Below are 17,602 nucleotides of genomic sequence, written 5' to 3'. Positions count from 1 at the left end.
TTGAGAATGAAAAGTTTCCAGACATTCTTATATGGACATTCTTTTATTTGGATCAGCCGAATTCAAATTTTAGGTTTGGTCAATATTACAGTAAGCATTTCAGCAACCAAAATTAATTAACCTAATTAATTGAAATTGTATTCAGTACCTATTTGCAATAACACCAATAAATCAGAATTCTACTATTTTGACAAATATAAATTACACGTTTTGCGTGCGTGTGATCGGGTTATTATAGAGTAGTTACTATTGTAAATCAATAGTGATGCATGAGTATACACTTTGGGTTGTAACTTACCTTTTGGTTAGAGTAATTGTTAATATCGTGAGAATGAATGAGACATTTTTACCTCAAGGGGGGCATATTCAAACTACGTAAAGCTAAAGTCGTATATTTGTCGAATCAAAATTCTAAAGAGTACCAATGTGTCACTATAACTGTACAGTATGAATCAATACATTTATTTAATTGCAAATATTTACATATAACAACATCCCTACATAGAGTACTTCTAATTTTACATAGGTACATTTACATTCATATTGATTAGTTCGATTGGATTGTGCAACGTATTTATACAATATTATAATACACAGAGAAAGAAACCACTATGATTGTTGGATTGATTGACTTTTATTTTAATATAAATGCAACTGTTGGAAAAGTAAGGTAAATGTAACATTTTCGTATTGATGTATTGTTTTACTAGAACATATTTCAGATTGTCTATATGTATATTATTTATGTTACGTCAAGCATATTCCTACTATTAACATTTTCTGCGAGGAAAAATATAATTGTAAATATAAAATTAAATATCACTTTAAAACAAACGTTCAAACAACAAACAACCAAATCAAAATAAATCACATATCGACATAATATCTCAACAATATTAAAACATTAACAGCAAACTGTATTTTCCATTGCACTGAATCAAATTTGATAGTATTCTGGAGTATAATCATTCGCTAAATTACTTAAAAAGTTAAAGTCCGAGGAACTATTACTACTTTCACCTGGAGGAGCAACCTGCGACTGTGTCGAGTCACCAGAATAAAATTGATGAAAGTTATTGTAATTATCACTGTTTTCTGTTTGTACGCTGGTAGGGGGAGTCATGATACCCGCTGAATTATTATTTCCTCCTGGAAACATCTCCGCAGATATGTTGTATGTTGAATCACTGTTTGGTGGAATCTGATTGGAGCCGTAAGTATTGTTCTCGTAGTAACCAACTTTACTTTGATAATCTGTTGGGTTTTGTACTTTTGCCATTGCGTGAATATTCTCATTGGGATAATAATTTGATGCGGGATCATGGCTTATGGGCACTGAATTTGCCATGTGGCCACTCACTGACTCTGCACTATCGTGAGGATAGACATTTGATCCCGAATACGCGTAGTGGTTGTAACCTGGGTGTTCATTGTTGTAGCCATGAGCGTAATTATTCTGGTTTCCAATTGCATAGTTTTCGGTGCCTGTTTGATTTTTATTGTAGTAATACTGTTGCTGATTTGTGTAGCTATGGTGATAGTTTTGACGAGATCTTCCCGTTAACCTGCTAGACATTTCTCTGCTTGAGGCGTGTGCGAGATTATTAGGATGAGCTTGCACCCTGTGGTAAGGTTGACCGTCATTAACTGAAGGGTGTTCTGGGTTGTACATCTCTGGTGAGTACATGTGAGACATCGGATAGTGTTTCGATCGGCCGTCCGATCTGTAATCGATTTGAGTATTCATGTGATACTGGTTGGGAAAATGGGTGGACGATGAACCTCGCGACGCAAACGAGGGAACGGCGTTTGGAACGTTTTGAATTGTCACTGTCGCAGAGGCTATGGCTGTGGCTGTGGTGGGCGAGGAACGTTGAAGTTGCGGATACATCATTCCGGCAGGCATTCCTGAAACAAGGAGTACTACTACAACCTACTTATTCAATTATGTTGTTCACTTAAGTCTGATTATTATTTTACGTTATCAGAGCTTTTCGCAATAGCTATATGTATGTGTATTTTGTAAATATCTTTTCTATAAATATGAAAATTTACAATTAATATTTTGGATATACCAAAACACCTTTTAATGTGTACTGAATTATTAAAACGTTTTAGTAGGAATACATAGGTATAACGTTTCCCATACAAATTATAATCATTAACTTTACATTTTAATTTTTGCAGATATATTACTATAAAAGTTACGGCCTCTTGAGAGCTTCGAAAATTAGTTTTTAGGAAAAACAGGTACCTGAAAATTATTTATTTCCTAGGATACTAGTCAAAAGAACCACTTCGTTTATAAAACTATTTTTGATCTAAAATTGTTTATTACGATCGTTTCGGGTTTTAACCCATCTTTAGATAAGAGCATCAAAGCGTGAATTATTATAAAATTTCTTTTACAATTGTTAATGGGAAGGATATGTAGAATGATAATATCAAAAAAGTAACTGGAAAGAAGTAACGAATCGAATTTGAAACGTTGAAGTCAAAAATCTTGCGGGCGACGATGCGCATGAGCGGGCCCGACGCTTCTTCTCCCGTGTGCAGGCCGTTCATTAATGTTAACTTTTACTGCTGCTAGCGCGTTTATTACATGATCTATCATTGTAAAACTTTCTGAAAATAAAAGTTTAAACCTTTCTTTAATTGTCTCTAAAATCCCGGTCCGATACGTCCAATAGTTAATTAACAATTTTTTTTTAATTACCGGAAAAATAAGCTTTATTTAATGCAAAAAGAGTGAATCCCCGAGCGGCTTTTGCTTGACCCTGGGACAATTTGTTTATAACGCTGTTTCGCACGTTCTCCTTTGTTAGTTGTAAAGGGCTACTTAAATTCAACTTTTTGAAATTTTTCTTTTTCGATGCGTTTCTTTGGATCAATTAGAACCTATATCTACGATATTAACTTCCAAAATTAACGCTTCGTAATTAAACAATTAGTCGCAAAATGAAGGAAATTAACTAACAAATTTTCGGTTAATCGAATCGGCCTTTGGCACACATGTTAGACTTTGTATTGACCGTATTTTCTATACATTTTATCAACTTCTATTGTTTTTTGTAATGATAATAATTCGCAATTTTCGAAAACTGATTTTTCCCGTATTGGATCTTTATTTACAGTTAACAAATTGGTGAAATATGACTTTAGATACCTTAAATTATAGGTAATATAATTGCCTTCAACAAAAAATAACTAATTTTCTGATAGATTTTTGTCTAGATTTTCGTGGGTAGTAGAAACAGTGGAAAAAACACGTAGGCAATTTTGACACTTATTTGCAATTTTCCAACTACTTAGCGTCATTTCTTTCGAGTTACTTTTTTGATATTATTATTCTACATACCCTTCTCCATCATAAAGAGCAATACAATATCTACTAATATTTTTTTTACGTTCAAACTCGAATTCGACTGAAGTACTTCTGCAGAAAAACGAAATGCACTGCTAGTAATGTTACTAGCATAGTTTAGTACGAAGTATAACTTGAACTAATCTCTGGTGTACTTTCTGACTAGAGTTAACTATTTGTGCTGCACTATCAAAAGATTCTTAATAAATATTCGGTAAGAAATATTGTTACTTGTTGAACATTTATTTGAAATATTTTTCCTTTCCAACTTGGCTCTGAGTAACGCAGCAACATACTGCACTAAGAGAAATAAAGTTGCAATCTTTTATAATTGATTATTATTATATTTTTCTCTTGGTTAGTCAAAATTTCAGAGTAATTTAATGAAATTTTTCTATACTTTGTACAAATTTATTTCAGTAGTGTTTCATTTAATTCCGAAAAGCTTCATCCAATTATATTTTAGTGATCTTTCATTTTAGTAAACTTTTTCGGAGAGATATTTCGGAATAATTAATTCATTTCCAGAAATCTTTAATTAAATTTCAGATACCTATAGTTAATTTGATTTTGTAAAACTTTAATTATACTTCACTAATAACTTTACATCCTTATTAATGAATTACTTATTGTCCTACAGTTATCAACTATAATGTATCAAGCCATAATAACGAAACAATTAAATTCATTTTCTCTGTTGAAATTGACCGAACTCTGAAATACAATCGTTGTTTACTGAAATACATGTAACTCTAAAATTTAATGTACCTACGCTTTCTGAAATGAAATGAACTTATCAGAAATACAAATATAGCTAGGAAAGATGTACAGTGCGTCATTCATATTCAAACAAAAAATTTTCGAAAGAAGTTTTCGAAAATCGTGGAAAACTAATAACAAATGATAATAATTAATACAAATAATATACTCAACTTTCATTTATCCAATAACTAAGACATATTATTTATAAATCGATCTCACCTAGTGGACTAGGATGAATAGTAGGTGTTCCTGGAATTGTAGAGCTTTTAGCAGAAATTTTAATAGGAACAGTTTCGTGTTGGTTAATTAAAATACTATCCTTGCCATGACTTGGACTGGGAGATACTTTACTCATAGCTATCTTCCTTTCACAAGTGTTGGGCGAGTTTCTCCGACTTTCGACTTTAACCACTGGTGTGTTAGGTGTCGAAGAGTTTTTCTTAGATATCCTAGGTGACGCATGCGATCCACTATCTTCGTTAGACCTAGAGTCTTCTTCATTCATCAATTTATCGAATGAACTAGAACTTCCTACACTACTAGCGCCGTTGCTGTTAGTATTAAAGTTAGTATTATTGTTTGTTGCACTTGGTGTGTTATTGTTGTTGCCTCTAGTTGAGGTTATGTCAGGCATTTCTTCGTGCGTCCCGCACAAACCGGCTGATGGCATCTCGCAGCCCTGACAACTTTTTTTCGACATTTCGTCGTCCAAAAACTTGTCTGACAATTTTGCACTCTTACCCCCTTCACTAGTTACTGAATCCTTGTCGTCCCCGTCTTCCCCCTGTTTACCCAATGTTTGTCTTTTATGCTTCATTCTTCTGTTTTGAAACCATACTTTAACCTGGAAAAATTAAGAATCTTTAATAATATCTCATTTTCATGTTTAAAATGTAATAAGATTGTAGTGTATAATGAGATTTTTTTTATAATACATGTGATAAAATTATTTATAGTTCTTTTCGAGTGCCTATGTATGCATATGGATAAGTTTTTATAATCATTAATATTTTCCATGCAATATTTTTTTATTAATAAATATAGTTTTGCAAGATTCAGTTAGTGTCATTCAAAAAATAAAGTGAATTTGGTGTTTCTGAGTTAGTTATAAATACTCTTGAATAATCTGATGTTTGACTTCATAATATTACACATGGAATATATATTAGCATAATAAAATAGTTAACAGTAAGTTTTCAACTAACATATTTTCTAATATCTTTAATACATAAAATTTATTTAATTTTCCGCATACTAAATCAACCTGTCCACTCCAGCTTACTGGGTTGTCCAATATAGTGTTTACAAAATTATTTGAGCTTATTTACTGTTTCGGTTCATTTTAACATTGCAGGTTACTTTCTCTGTGGTTTTTTCCTTTATTGGAATGGTTTTATCATCTGTGTACATAAATACCTCCCATAATATATGGTTTGATATCTAGTTTACATGCAATAAGAATAGCAAAGGCCCTATGACACTACCCTAAGGAATGCCAAGTTCCACATTATACAGGGTGCCGAAAATTAGTAGGTCAATCCGTTAACCATAGATAGCTGATATGAAAATAATGGGACTTTCATTATGCCACTTTTCATTTAGGAGCCCCATTTTTGAAATACAGGGTGTCAAAATGTAAATTTCAAAAACGAAATTTGTCGATAACTCCGGTGGAATTAGAGATATTTGTTTGAAATTTCGCTAATATTTTTTTCTTGTAGAGACACACTTTCAGTATACTTTTGGTAAAAAAAATCAAAGCACGAGCGGAGGTGAGGGGGTTAAAGTGCATTATGACCCCCCCAACTTTTTCATACGCACGCCTATGGTAAAAACATATATTTTCTTAGATAAAGCGGCTTTTATTCTAACTTTTCTTATTCTTGCAAGATTTTGATTTGGAGCCTGGGTTACCAGATATTGTAACTTATTTTAATAAAGTTTAAAATCCGTTTTGTACTATAAATTTTATTTAACATTTAACAACATGAAACAAACTGCATATATTTTATATTACAAACAGAAATTAAATTCGAAAAATTATATTAAATGTTCAACATGAGAACCACCTTCGCGGACGCACATCCTGCATCTCTTTATAAAGGAGAAACGAATATTATGAAAAATATGTGGTTTCACCCTAAATTGCTCGGCCCCTTCTAAAATTCTTAATCTTAAATGTTGTTCATCCACAATTGGAACCATGTAAACAAAATCTTTCATAAACCCCCAGAAACAGAAGTCTAAGGGATTAAGGTCTGGGGATCGAGGTGGCCATTTGACTGGCGCAAGACGTCCCCGGCCGATCCAGCGGTTAGGAAAGATTTGGTTTAAATGGTTCTGAACAATTCGGCCATAATGTGGCGGAGCCCCATCTAGTTGAAACCACATATTTTGCCGAACCGCTAAAGGCAAATCATCAAGTAAGTCTGCAAAAGAGGTTTGCAGAAAATGCAAAAATTCGTCGGCATTCAAACGGGGGGGTAAAAAAAACGGTCCCAAAAGAAAATTATCAATTATTCCTGCCCATACGTTTACTTTAAAACTTACTTGATGATGTGCCTCTACAATGAATTTCGGATTTTCAGCAGCCCATGTATGAGTATTATGAATATTCGTTACTCCGTTACGAGTAAACGTGGCCTCATCGGAAAATAAAATAAATTTACTAAAATTAATATTATCATTATTTTCTTGGCATATCCAATTACAGAAAGTGACTCTTGCTTCTGAATCTAAAGGTAGAAGTGCCTGCACTTTTTGTACATGATATGGGTACAGTAATTGCTGTTTGAAGACACGTCGCACATCATCTGACTTAATATTATTGTTGCCACCATTATTAATTTGATTAGCTAGTATCCTCGTACTTATACTCGGAGTTTCTTCGACAATTTGCAAGATTTGCTCCTCTTCGTTTGGACGTAATTTGAGTTGCCGTCCACATTGGCCCATCCTCCTATGCTTAAAGTTGCCAGATTCTCTCAGACGGTTGACTAAGCTTAAGAAAAATCTCCTTTTTGGATGGTGCCTGGTTGGAAATTTGTCCGCATAACGCCTAGCAGCTAAACTAGCATTAGAGTTACATTTTCCTAAAAGCAAGAGAAATTAAATTGTTTAGGTTCGAGATTACAATTAACACTTATTAAGAAAAAATCCTATTCCTTTTAATAAGTACTTACCCATTATTAAAATCATATCGGTCATTTCAGAAAATGATAGCAAACCTTCTCTGTTCGCCATTTCTTATTGAACACTTCAATTAAAAAATGTCTAAACAACGTTTTTTCTATTTAACTTATAAATTATTTTGACAACCAAATGTACCTAACTATCTGACTTTGTTTTCAAAGCCTACATAGAACTTATTACTTGAAACGTAAAATTAGACAATTAAAACATTTTTTAAGTACTGAAAGTCTATTGCAAATTTACCTTAAAAAATTAGTTGGAAATATTTAAGAATATTTTTCTTGTGGCATGCTTCATTGTTTAAACGAATTGTACCAGGCGATCATTTATAATGTCCCACCCCTTTAACTTTTTTATTTGATGTACTATAAAAAAATAAAAACAGGACCGTATAGGATATAAAAAATACTTTTTTATGTATACAAAAGAAATTTTTAAATTCGATAATATACGAGGGGGAACAAAAAGTAATATTTTTTTAAATAGGAACATCCTGTATGTAATGCATAGTTCGATTTTAATTAGGATTCTAAACAACTTTTGTCATATACACCATATCCCTAAATCTAATTTTTTTCTGAGATATTTGATTCTAAACATTAATTTATTACAAAGTTATACGTATTATACCACACTCATTATCAATACCGTTACCAAAACATTGATTTTTTCGTCTTATTTCTCTTGTAACAGCACAAGAACAATCATTACTTTTTATAAAATCAGAAAGTAATGTGTTTTCCTCTCGGAATATAGCCCAATAACATCGAATTAAAATTAATTTTGGATACACTAGTTACCAAATCCATACTATCCGTCCAAATAAGTTACAATATCTGGTAACCCAGGCTCCAATCAAAATCTTGCAAGAATAAGAAAAGTTAGAATAAAAGCCGCTTTATCTAAGAAAATATATGTTTTTACCATAGGCGTGCGTATGAAAAAGTTGGGGGGGTCATAATGCACTTTAACCCCCTCACCTCCACGCGTGCTTTGATTTTTTTTTTACCAAAAGTATACTGAAAGTGTGTCTCTACAAGAAAAAAATATTAGCGAAATTTCAAACAAATATCTTTAATTCCACTGGAGTTATCGACAAATTTCGTTTTTGAAATTTACATTTTGACACCGTGTATTTCAAAAATAGGGCTCCTAAATGAAAAGTGGCATTATGAAAGTCCCATTATTTTCATATCAGCTATCTATGGTTAACGGATTGACCTACTAATTTTCGGCACCCTGTATAATTCTGAGATACTATCTTCTATTTTTACAACTAACTGTCGGTATGTAATGTAAGGCATAATATATTTATTTATATTAATCAGTATGCCGGATTTAGTGTGTCAAAGAGCGCAAAAAGTAAAAAAACACCTATTACTGTTTATCCATCACCTGTATTACGTATTATGTATTCTTAGTTCAGTAGCAATCGTCTCCTTCTGAATTCACGCTTATTGTAAAATTCTTTTCAAATTGATGGATTACTGACTACAATTTTTTTAGAAGAAAACTACGTAGGTATATTTTGTTTTGAAATAAATGAAACAAATATTGATGAAATAAATAGCTCACATCAGGTCCCGATATTTGCTAAGTTTTTGGAACACTTTTATTTGCGAATATTTTTAGGCAAAAAAAAAATAAATTATTTGACAACAAAATTTTAAACGTTTAATTTAAAAATGAAAAACTAAAAAATTTTCAAAAATATAAAAATTTGTGATGAGTTGTTTTTTTCTCATTGAAACTTACTTCTAAATAGTTAAAAGTAGGCATTTAAATAATTATTTCACAACATTTTTAATTAATTTAATATTTTTTTCTATTCAGTGAAGCTATTTGAGTATTAAATTAAATAAAAAAAATGATGTTTATAAATTTTTGGATCAATTTAATTAGACGATATTTTTCTGCAACATTCAATTTTCTATTTGTAATTCGCCCTATATTTAATTTAAAATACGACAATAGATATTTTTCGATTTTTGAAATATAAACCAAGAAAAACTTGTGTTTATACACATATATTACTAAATAATTTTTAATATTTGCACAGACAAAATAGCTATCGCCACAGACCGCTCCTGGAATAGGCCAGCAGTTTTAAATTTCCGAATTGCCGGTAGAGTACACCACCAGCAGAATTTAAGAAAGAATCAAATACAGCGGCCCGCATACCTAAGCGTATCCTAGAAACATATAAACAAAACTTTGGTAATGTTGCCAGGCGTACTTACGGATTTCTTTTGTACACTTTTTTATCAATATCTGTTTTTTGCGTTACTGTATTTACTTCAATGTATGATGTAGGTATTGATAAAAATGTTTTTAAAGAATCAACGAATATCTATGTATGTATCATATGATATTCTGCAGTGGTGTTACAATTAAGTTATTTAATCATAATTTCGTTAATTAGCTACCTACTATTTTCATTTTTTGGTATTGAAATACTGCAGAAAATATATTTCCAAATAAACAAAATTCGTAATAATATTTTAAACAGCTTGTAATATAATTTTTTTAATATTTGATGATGACGATAAATTTATTTAATATACAAGGTGGGTTATTAGTACGTCGCGGAATGTAGGTACAGGTTTTTTTTTGTATTTTGACATCCACTTATAGGTTTAATAATTAAAGATAGAAAGAAACTTTAAATACAAATGTACGACTTTTCCTTTATTTCATTTGACATCAAAATTTACTGGCATAAAATATATATGTTTAAAATAAAAAAAATCATTAAAAAAAATTAAAATTCATCCTTATGAAAATAACAAACAACGCTTTTTATAACTAACCTTTACAACAACATAAGGAGAATAACTAAAAACGAAATAACATTAATATACCTACAATTTTTACAAATCAACATGCAAGTGATTGTGATGATACAGTTGAAAATATGTTTCAATTTACTATTAATTGCTTCAAAAACAAATTCAAAATTATCAAGCATTTCGTCCTGTATTTTTTTTTCAATACTTGCAAATTTTCAGGTAAAAAAAAAATGTCTAAAGGACTGACAATGAGATCGGGGCTGTTTTCTGGCCACCTAAGGTTTCTAATAATATTTTTTAGTGTTCGTTGACGGGATTCTTCCTCCAAAATAAATTTGCCAATATTCCTGAAGAACTTTTGCACATTATTGTTATTTGAATAATACAGTTAATTATGTTTTATTTTTCGTCATCAGAATAACCCATTGTAATTTTTTTAATTTTTTAAATTAAAATGGGTTATTCTAATAATGATAAATCCCATGTATTTTTAAAAGAAGGTTCGTTTCTGTCGTTTTTGTCTGATTGTGTGCGAGAGAGATAGAGTTATAGTGTGCGATAGAGATAGAGTGACTCTGTCCTCATAGAGAGCTTATCTCTCTCTCTCTCTGCTGTCTTCAGGAGTCTCCCCAGCAATTTCAGGACACCTAGGGAGGGAACGTGGGGTAGAGCGCGTGGCCTTGTTAAGCCTTCGTTATCGATCTATGATGTCACACAGTATAAGAAAAAAAAATGGTTTTTGCTCGTAACTCGGAAATGGCTGGAAATATAAACAAATTTCCCCTTGGTTCTGAGTAGAGCACTCGGTGGGTGACGCAGAGCGGGGTGTCACAATATATGAAAGAAAAAAAAACAGTATTTGCTTAGACTCTTAAGTATCAAAAAATCTCCCATGGTGAACAAATAAATCTCCCATGGTGAACGAGTGAAAAACGTCAAAACCCGCATGTCAAAAAAAAAATCGGGACCAACGGTGTGTGACGTCATAGGATAAAAAAGTGTTTATAACTCGGAAACGGTGCGTTGAATCGAAAAAATAATTGAAAAATGTCAACCCCTCCCTCCCGGGTTCTGTATGTTCCTTCTGCGTTGAATGCAAAAGGTCCGAAGTCCGTATGTCGAAAATAAATTCTGGAAACAAGAGGTATGTCGTGTTATAGTAAAAAGGCCGTATAACTCGGAAACGGTGCGTTAAATCGAAAAAATAATTGAAAAAATCTCCCCACACCCCTGGTTCTGTATGACAGTTCTGCGTTGAATGGAAAAGGTCCGAAGTCCGTATGTGGAAAATAAATTTCGGAAAGAAGAGGTGTGTGAGGTGATACAGTAAAAAAGGTCTTATAATTCGGAAACGGTGCGTTGAATTGAAAAAATAATTAAAAAAATCTCCCCACTACTCTGGTTCTGATTGTCCGTTCTGCGTTGAATGGAAACGGTCCGAAGTCAGTATGTCGAAAAACAAAAAAGTTAGTTAAAAATTGCAACAGCAGTAGCGAACGCATTATCTTATCTCTGTACTGATTGATGATTTGTTGTTTTTTTTTTAATAAATTTCGTATTCAACTACTCCTTGAGGTTCCAGCAATTTTACATTGTGTTAATTTTTTTGAACACCTTGTGTCATAAATATGGGCACTACCATTGACATTCATAATATGCAACACAATAAATAATTATTTACTTATCTAAAGAATTCAACAATAAGAGGCAGTACCCATCTAAGGATACACGACCTGTATAATGCAATTTTTTTAAACATAGGTGTTAATATCGTACCATATTAGAAGTCGACGCACAAATCTAAAAACATTAATTTCGAGTTTTTGAATTTTCCCATTCCATGGTGATATAAAATAAATCATTAATTAGGTAAATTCATAGTTTTAATTCTAACTTGATTTATTTTATTTAACATTTAAGGCAAATGTGATTTCCAAACACAAGATAATTTCCATATCTCTTTAATTACATAATTGAAAGCATTAAATTTATTTAGCAGTTATTATTTGGCAACAAAGCCACCGCTGGAACTGCTGCCTATTAGCAAGTAGAAGAGTTACCACGCTAAATTTTATAGCTGGAAGCCGGCTAAGGAGACCCTGCTTCCATTTCGGGTTGCCAATTTCCAGCATTTAAGTAGCAGTCTGTAGCGATACGCTATATTGTCTGTGGTATTTGTTTAATAAAATATACACCTATAAATGTCATGGGAATGACGTAAATCCCCTAGAAATGTCGTGCACAAAATATAACGCAAATTAAAGGCTATAAAAATTATTAGGGGAGACTGGGGAGCATTTCTCACTAACAGACAACAAAGAATTGAGTGTTCTACAACACGGTCCTCCATGGTAAAAATTACAACTGAGTATGTTGTTTTTCAATTATTTGGTGAAATTGTGTGTTCAAATAGTAGATGTAAGATTCCGCATATATTTTTTAACGTTTATTTTATTATATGGTGAAAATACTTGAAATTTAATTTGTCGTGAATCTGAATTAAAAGTGCAGATAAAGTTGTACACTTTAAAATTTAAGATAGGAGTTATTCTCATTGATTATAACCGATGTTCTTATTTAAGAAGGGTTGTGACATATTGTAACTCGTGGGGGAATTGATCGTATCAAGCCTCCCAACTAGGGTTGTGAATTCCTTTGTTGTATGTATCAAATCTCCTCGTATCAGGTATCTCTATGGCAGGTTTGGTACACTATTCAATTAGAGAAAAAACGACTAAAAATTTCATTCGAACTTACATACTAATAGATATATGTATTATTTTTAGTTAAATTTATAATAACTAATTAAATCATACAAAATATGCATCCAAATTCAATTAACTGTGAGTCGCATGATGTCTGAGGTATGAGGAATATATCAGTTCTCCCCTATCTCCTCTAAATTTGAAATACTGCAACAAATTTTGAGCAATTAAGTACAATTTAGTAAATAATTTATTTAAGACATGCTAATATTCATACCGAATCTTGTGTTTGCATGTTTGCACTTAATAGATAGATACATATTAAAAACATATGTGAGTAAAATGATAAAACAATAGGTAGGTATACGGATAACTTATCAACAAGTATGTTAATTAACAATCATGAAAATGAGGTTACCTAAAACTTTACACACGCATAATTAGAAGCCGGTATACTTTTCAGAGAAATTTAATGTGATAGCTTCACGTACCTATATTCAGAAAGAAAAACTGAAAATATGGCTATGCGTTGTAACAATTCTATCTTTATAATATAATGGCAAATACTGTTATGTATTTATGTTCGAAAACACTGCGGTACACACTTTATAACTACTCAGGAAATGATTAACCTAGTCCCTAGTGCTTCGATGTTCTTGTAGTCAGCTGTATCTGCAGCGTGATTTTATAAATATGGATTACCTATTTGTATTGTTAAAACTATATTATACTGTTATTATCTCTTCCAGTGCTTCACTTACGATTATAGCTGGAACCAATCAAATAGGCTGGAGTCGTGTTTTGAACGAAAGTTTAGGTATCTACACTGAAAGAAATGGGCTTATTAAACTGTTTCTCTAGAATAATGTGTATAGGGCATATTAAAACTTTTATAACAAATATACAGCTTTTATTAAAAGAAATCACTCATCTCCATACTTATATATTATTAATATGAATTTAATTGGAAGATACTTAATACACCTTATGCATCTTTGAAATAAAAGTTATAATGAATTACTTATACATTATTTTGTGTTATAAACTTTATGTTCCAATTGTATATTAGGGAAGATTTGTTGTATAAAGAACAGTATCCGAATTTGTATATAACAATTGTATTAACAGAATTATTCGTTTTCATAATGATTATGTTTCCGGTTTCCGTTTTTAACGTGTAAAACGCGTCTTATAATGGTTAAGTGATCGTCAAATCTCGGTACATAATCGGTTATGATCGTAAAATTTCCGGCAGTCCGCTGTGCATCGACTATTACACTTCTAGTTTGATGAAAATAAACAGTATAGGCACATGTTTTGTGGGATACATGATCATATCGCGTTGTGTGAAATGCAAAAAATTATGTACCTAATTATCTAACTGTTTTATGGTTTGTAATTGTTTTGTTTCTTTCAAATGTAAATCTTGTCTAAATCTAAAAAATTATTATCTTGTGTGCCCTATTAGAAACTGCTGATGTTAAGCTTTACATAAGATTGAGGAACAAAAGGTTAACGGTGACAAAGAAGAGCATGGGTAAGGTCAATCAACCAGAAGAAATAGAATTAGAAGAAAAGAAGCTCAATCTTTTAGGGGATGCTTAATTCTTAAGGTGGAAGAGTTATAGTGCAACTTCTTATGTAATTCAAGAAAATACGGGTGCATCGTTACTAAGAAAATAAACTGGACAGTTTTGGGAGCGATTTGTCATCATTTTTAGTACTTGAACGTTTGTTCGTTATATGTTTACATCAGAACCTTACCCTGTTATTACAGTTATACAATAAAATTTCTGAAAACTTAATGTCATATGTTTTTAACTCATACAGAGTTATACAACAGTTTAATAAATTTATTATTATAAAACTTATAACTAGTTCTAATAACGATATTGAAACTTTAATAACAGTTATTGCTATCATTGCGTAAAGGGTACAAAAGACGTTGAATACTAGTTATACAATAATTTAATAAAGAATACGGTTTACCTATAGTCACTATACAACTGTGTTTGCAATACGCGTTTTGTAACCAATATTCACCTGTTTGTTTATGTCACATGTAGTATACAATGTTCTTATAATGGCATATAGAATTCTAATAAAGAATAAAGCGGATTTCTTTCAGTGTATCTGGAAATTTCAGATTGTCAAAAAATTATTTTTTTGTGACGGGAAAAAAGTTAGGCATTTTATATCTCTTGATGTATAACAAAATGACACTTTTTATGCAATTACTTTTTCCCCGGGAAAAAATGAATACTTTTTTCGCAGATATGTACACATATAAATATTTAATTTTCGAATATTTTATTATACAAAATTTACATTTCCTTAAAGTCAAAAGTACATTTGTTAAATGTGCATTGCATGAAGGACATGTTCCTCGAACAATTGGGAATGTCTGCTACAAGGTCTACGGCTGCAGTCTTATTAGGGTCTATGACTGGCTACAGTGGAATTTTCTTGAGTTGAAATCATAGTTTCTGCCATGGACATAACTGCCGTTGATGGTCCTTGTCGCAAATTGGGTCTTATTTCAGCTAATGCACTGTCACACCTTCTAAATACTTTATTAGATGTTTCTGTCCTATGCGCCACCGATTAATCAACATACCCTTCAGCGACCGTTGATGACTTCCAACCACCATGTTTCTTTAGTATCATCAAGTTGCCTCCAGATTCAACTAAAAGTGTAGCAGACAATCTTCGAAATGTATGATCTGTATGTGACTTAGCATTTTCAAGTAGAAGAAAATTGGTTACTGTTTCAGGTATCTTATAAAATTGATTTTTACCGACAACCTGATTGACACATTTTCTTGCGATATGTATAAAATAGGCGGTGATCCTTTGCTCCTGCCGGACCAAGGGCTATGAGCATTCTGTAAAATTTAATATATTTTTTAGTAACTATAAAATTTATAGTTACGTACTTTCTATCATTGAATAATTCGATCACACTGTTGATGGCGTTTGTTGTTACGTCAATTCCGAAAAATAAGCCAATAACACCGTCTCCGAGAAAGAACTCCATGTCTTTTTCACTTTCCATTCCATAAATCTTGAATACGCGGTTTCGTAAATTTTCTGCGATTTAGTAGACAATAATTTCAGTGATGATACTTTTGCTGCTTCTACTAATTCCGATGGTGTAAGAGAAAACTCCGAATCAGAAATGTCTCTTTTTCAACTTTGAATATTCAAAATAACTAATAAATAACTTATGTTCGCAATTTTTTAAACTCAGAATTAAATTGACAGATATTTGATTACATTAAAGGTTTCGTTAGCAACGTAGGTCCAATGCATAGACCTTATACAGGGTCAGAAAGTACCGATGGTCTATCTGCCGTTACGTGAGAGCGATAAAGTAAGTCATAGAAATCCGTGCGATAGAGAAAGATGGCTATAATGAAGGCGTCTAATAGTCACCGTCCATTTAGCCCTTCCACAAATAAGAAGTGGATCTTATTTGTGGAAGGGCGAAACGAGCGGTGACTATGAGACGCCTTCATTATAGCCATCCTTCTCTATCGCATGTATTTCTATGTCTTACTTTATCGCTCTCACGTAACTTCAGATAGACCATCGGTACTTTCTGACCCTGTATACTAGGTCTATGGCCAAATGTCGCTATAAGTACAACAACCTACCAGTTTAAAACAAAATTTTTTCTGACTAATATATTGTAATATGTGTTTTCAATATTAAATCGCCGTTTTTCCCGTCACGGAAAAAAATAATGTATTATACATGGGTAAAAATATTAGATTCCTCAGCTTCGCGTCGCGACAAATAGTACCTCGAGCGAAAATCTAATCCTTTTTTCCGTTTGTATAATAAATAACTATTATTACTGCTAACTGGAAGAATAGGAATTGATGAAATTTGTAGCTTAACGGTTAAGTAATTTTAATTAATTAACGTACATGCAATTTTTCTAAAATGCAATTTACTTTTCATTATCCGATGTTTTATGACGTAACTTGGTATGCCACAGAAACAAACCTATTGGAATACTGTTTTGCACTGTCTTATTTTTGTTGTAGAATGACATCTAAAATGATGTAAAATAATGTAAAATATAATATACCGGGTGTTTCATAAAGTTCTCCCGGCACTAATAGAGGATGTTCCTTGGGTTATTTCTAGGAAAAAAGTTCATATAAACATGTGTCCGATTTGCTTTACTTATTGAGCTACACGAATTTGAAAATAAAATAATGGAAATTAATTTTCATTTTTATTTTTAGAACATCGGTAACAGTGATACATACATTCTTAATTTAAAAGGTTTTCGAAAATTCCACCTCCTACTTCAATACATTTGTCAGCACGCCTGTGAATTGCTCGCGTTGCATTTCTAATATTCGCGTGCTTTTCTTTTATTTGCGTTGCAGCATTAACAATTCTTTGGATTAGAGCTTCGCGTGGTTCCACTTTCTCTTGATAAACCAAATCCTTCATCCAACCCCACATGTTGTAATCTAACGGATTGAGGTCTGGAGACCTAGCTGGCCAAATGTGTGGCCCACCTCGACCGATCCAGCGACCAGGGTAATGCTCATTTAGGTGAGCAGTGACAATTCGGGAAATATGAGGTGGAGCTCCATCATGTTGCAAGTACATTCTTAATCGTCTTGCCAGAGGTACATCTTCAAGCAATCGCGGGAGTTCTTCCTCTAAAAATTGTAGATACTTTGGTCCATTAAGACGACCTTCAATAATAAATGGCCCTATAAGTTGATCGTATAACATTCCACACCACACATTAACGCTAAATCTAC

At 32.2% G+C, this 17,602-nt stretch overlaps 1 protein-coding gene across 1 annotated transcript in view; it reads right to left on the bottom strand.

The window, feature by feature from the left end:
• Window positions 1–894: 894 nt before the first annotated feature.
• Window positions 895–17,602, bottom strand: part of LOC108904419 (homeotic protein proboscipedia-like) — a gene marked incomplete at its 5' end in the record, with an annotated part of 28,160 nt that continues 11,452 nt past the window's right edge. Inside the window, 2 exons of the mRNA XM_018706970.2 lie at window positions 895–1,908; window positions 4,346–4,970. Of these exons, the coding sequence (XP_018562486.2) occupies window positions 938–1,908; window positions 4,346–4,970 (1,596 nt within the window). The remainder of the gene's footprint in view (window positions 1,909–4,345; window positions 4,971–17,602) is intronic.

Source organism: Anoplophora glabripennis, unplaced genomic scaffold (assembly GCF_000390285.2).
Source record: "Anoplophora glabripennis isolate ALB-LARVAE unplaced genomic scaffold, Agla_2.0 scaffold65, whole genome shotgun sequence".
In the NCBI taxonomy this organism is placed as follows: Eukaryota; Metazoa; Arthropoda; class Insecta; order Coleoptera; family Cerambycidae; genus Anoplophora; species Anoplophora glabripennis.
The sequence above is the reverse complement of the archived record's forward strand: the minus strand, read 5'-3'. Positions and strand labels throughout refer to the sequence as shown.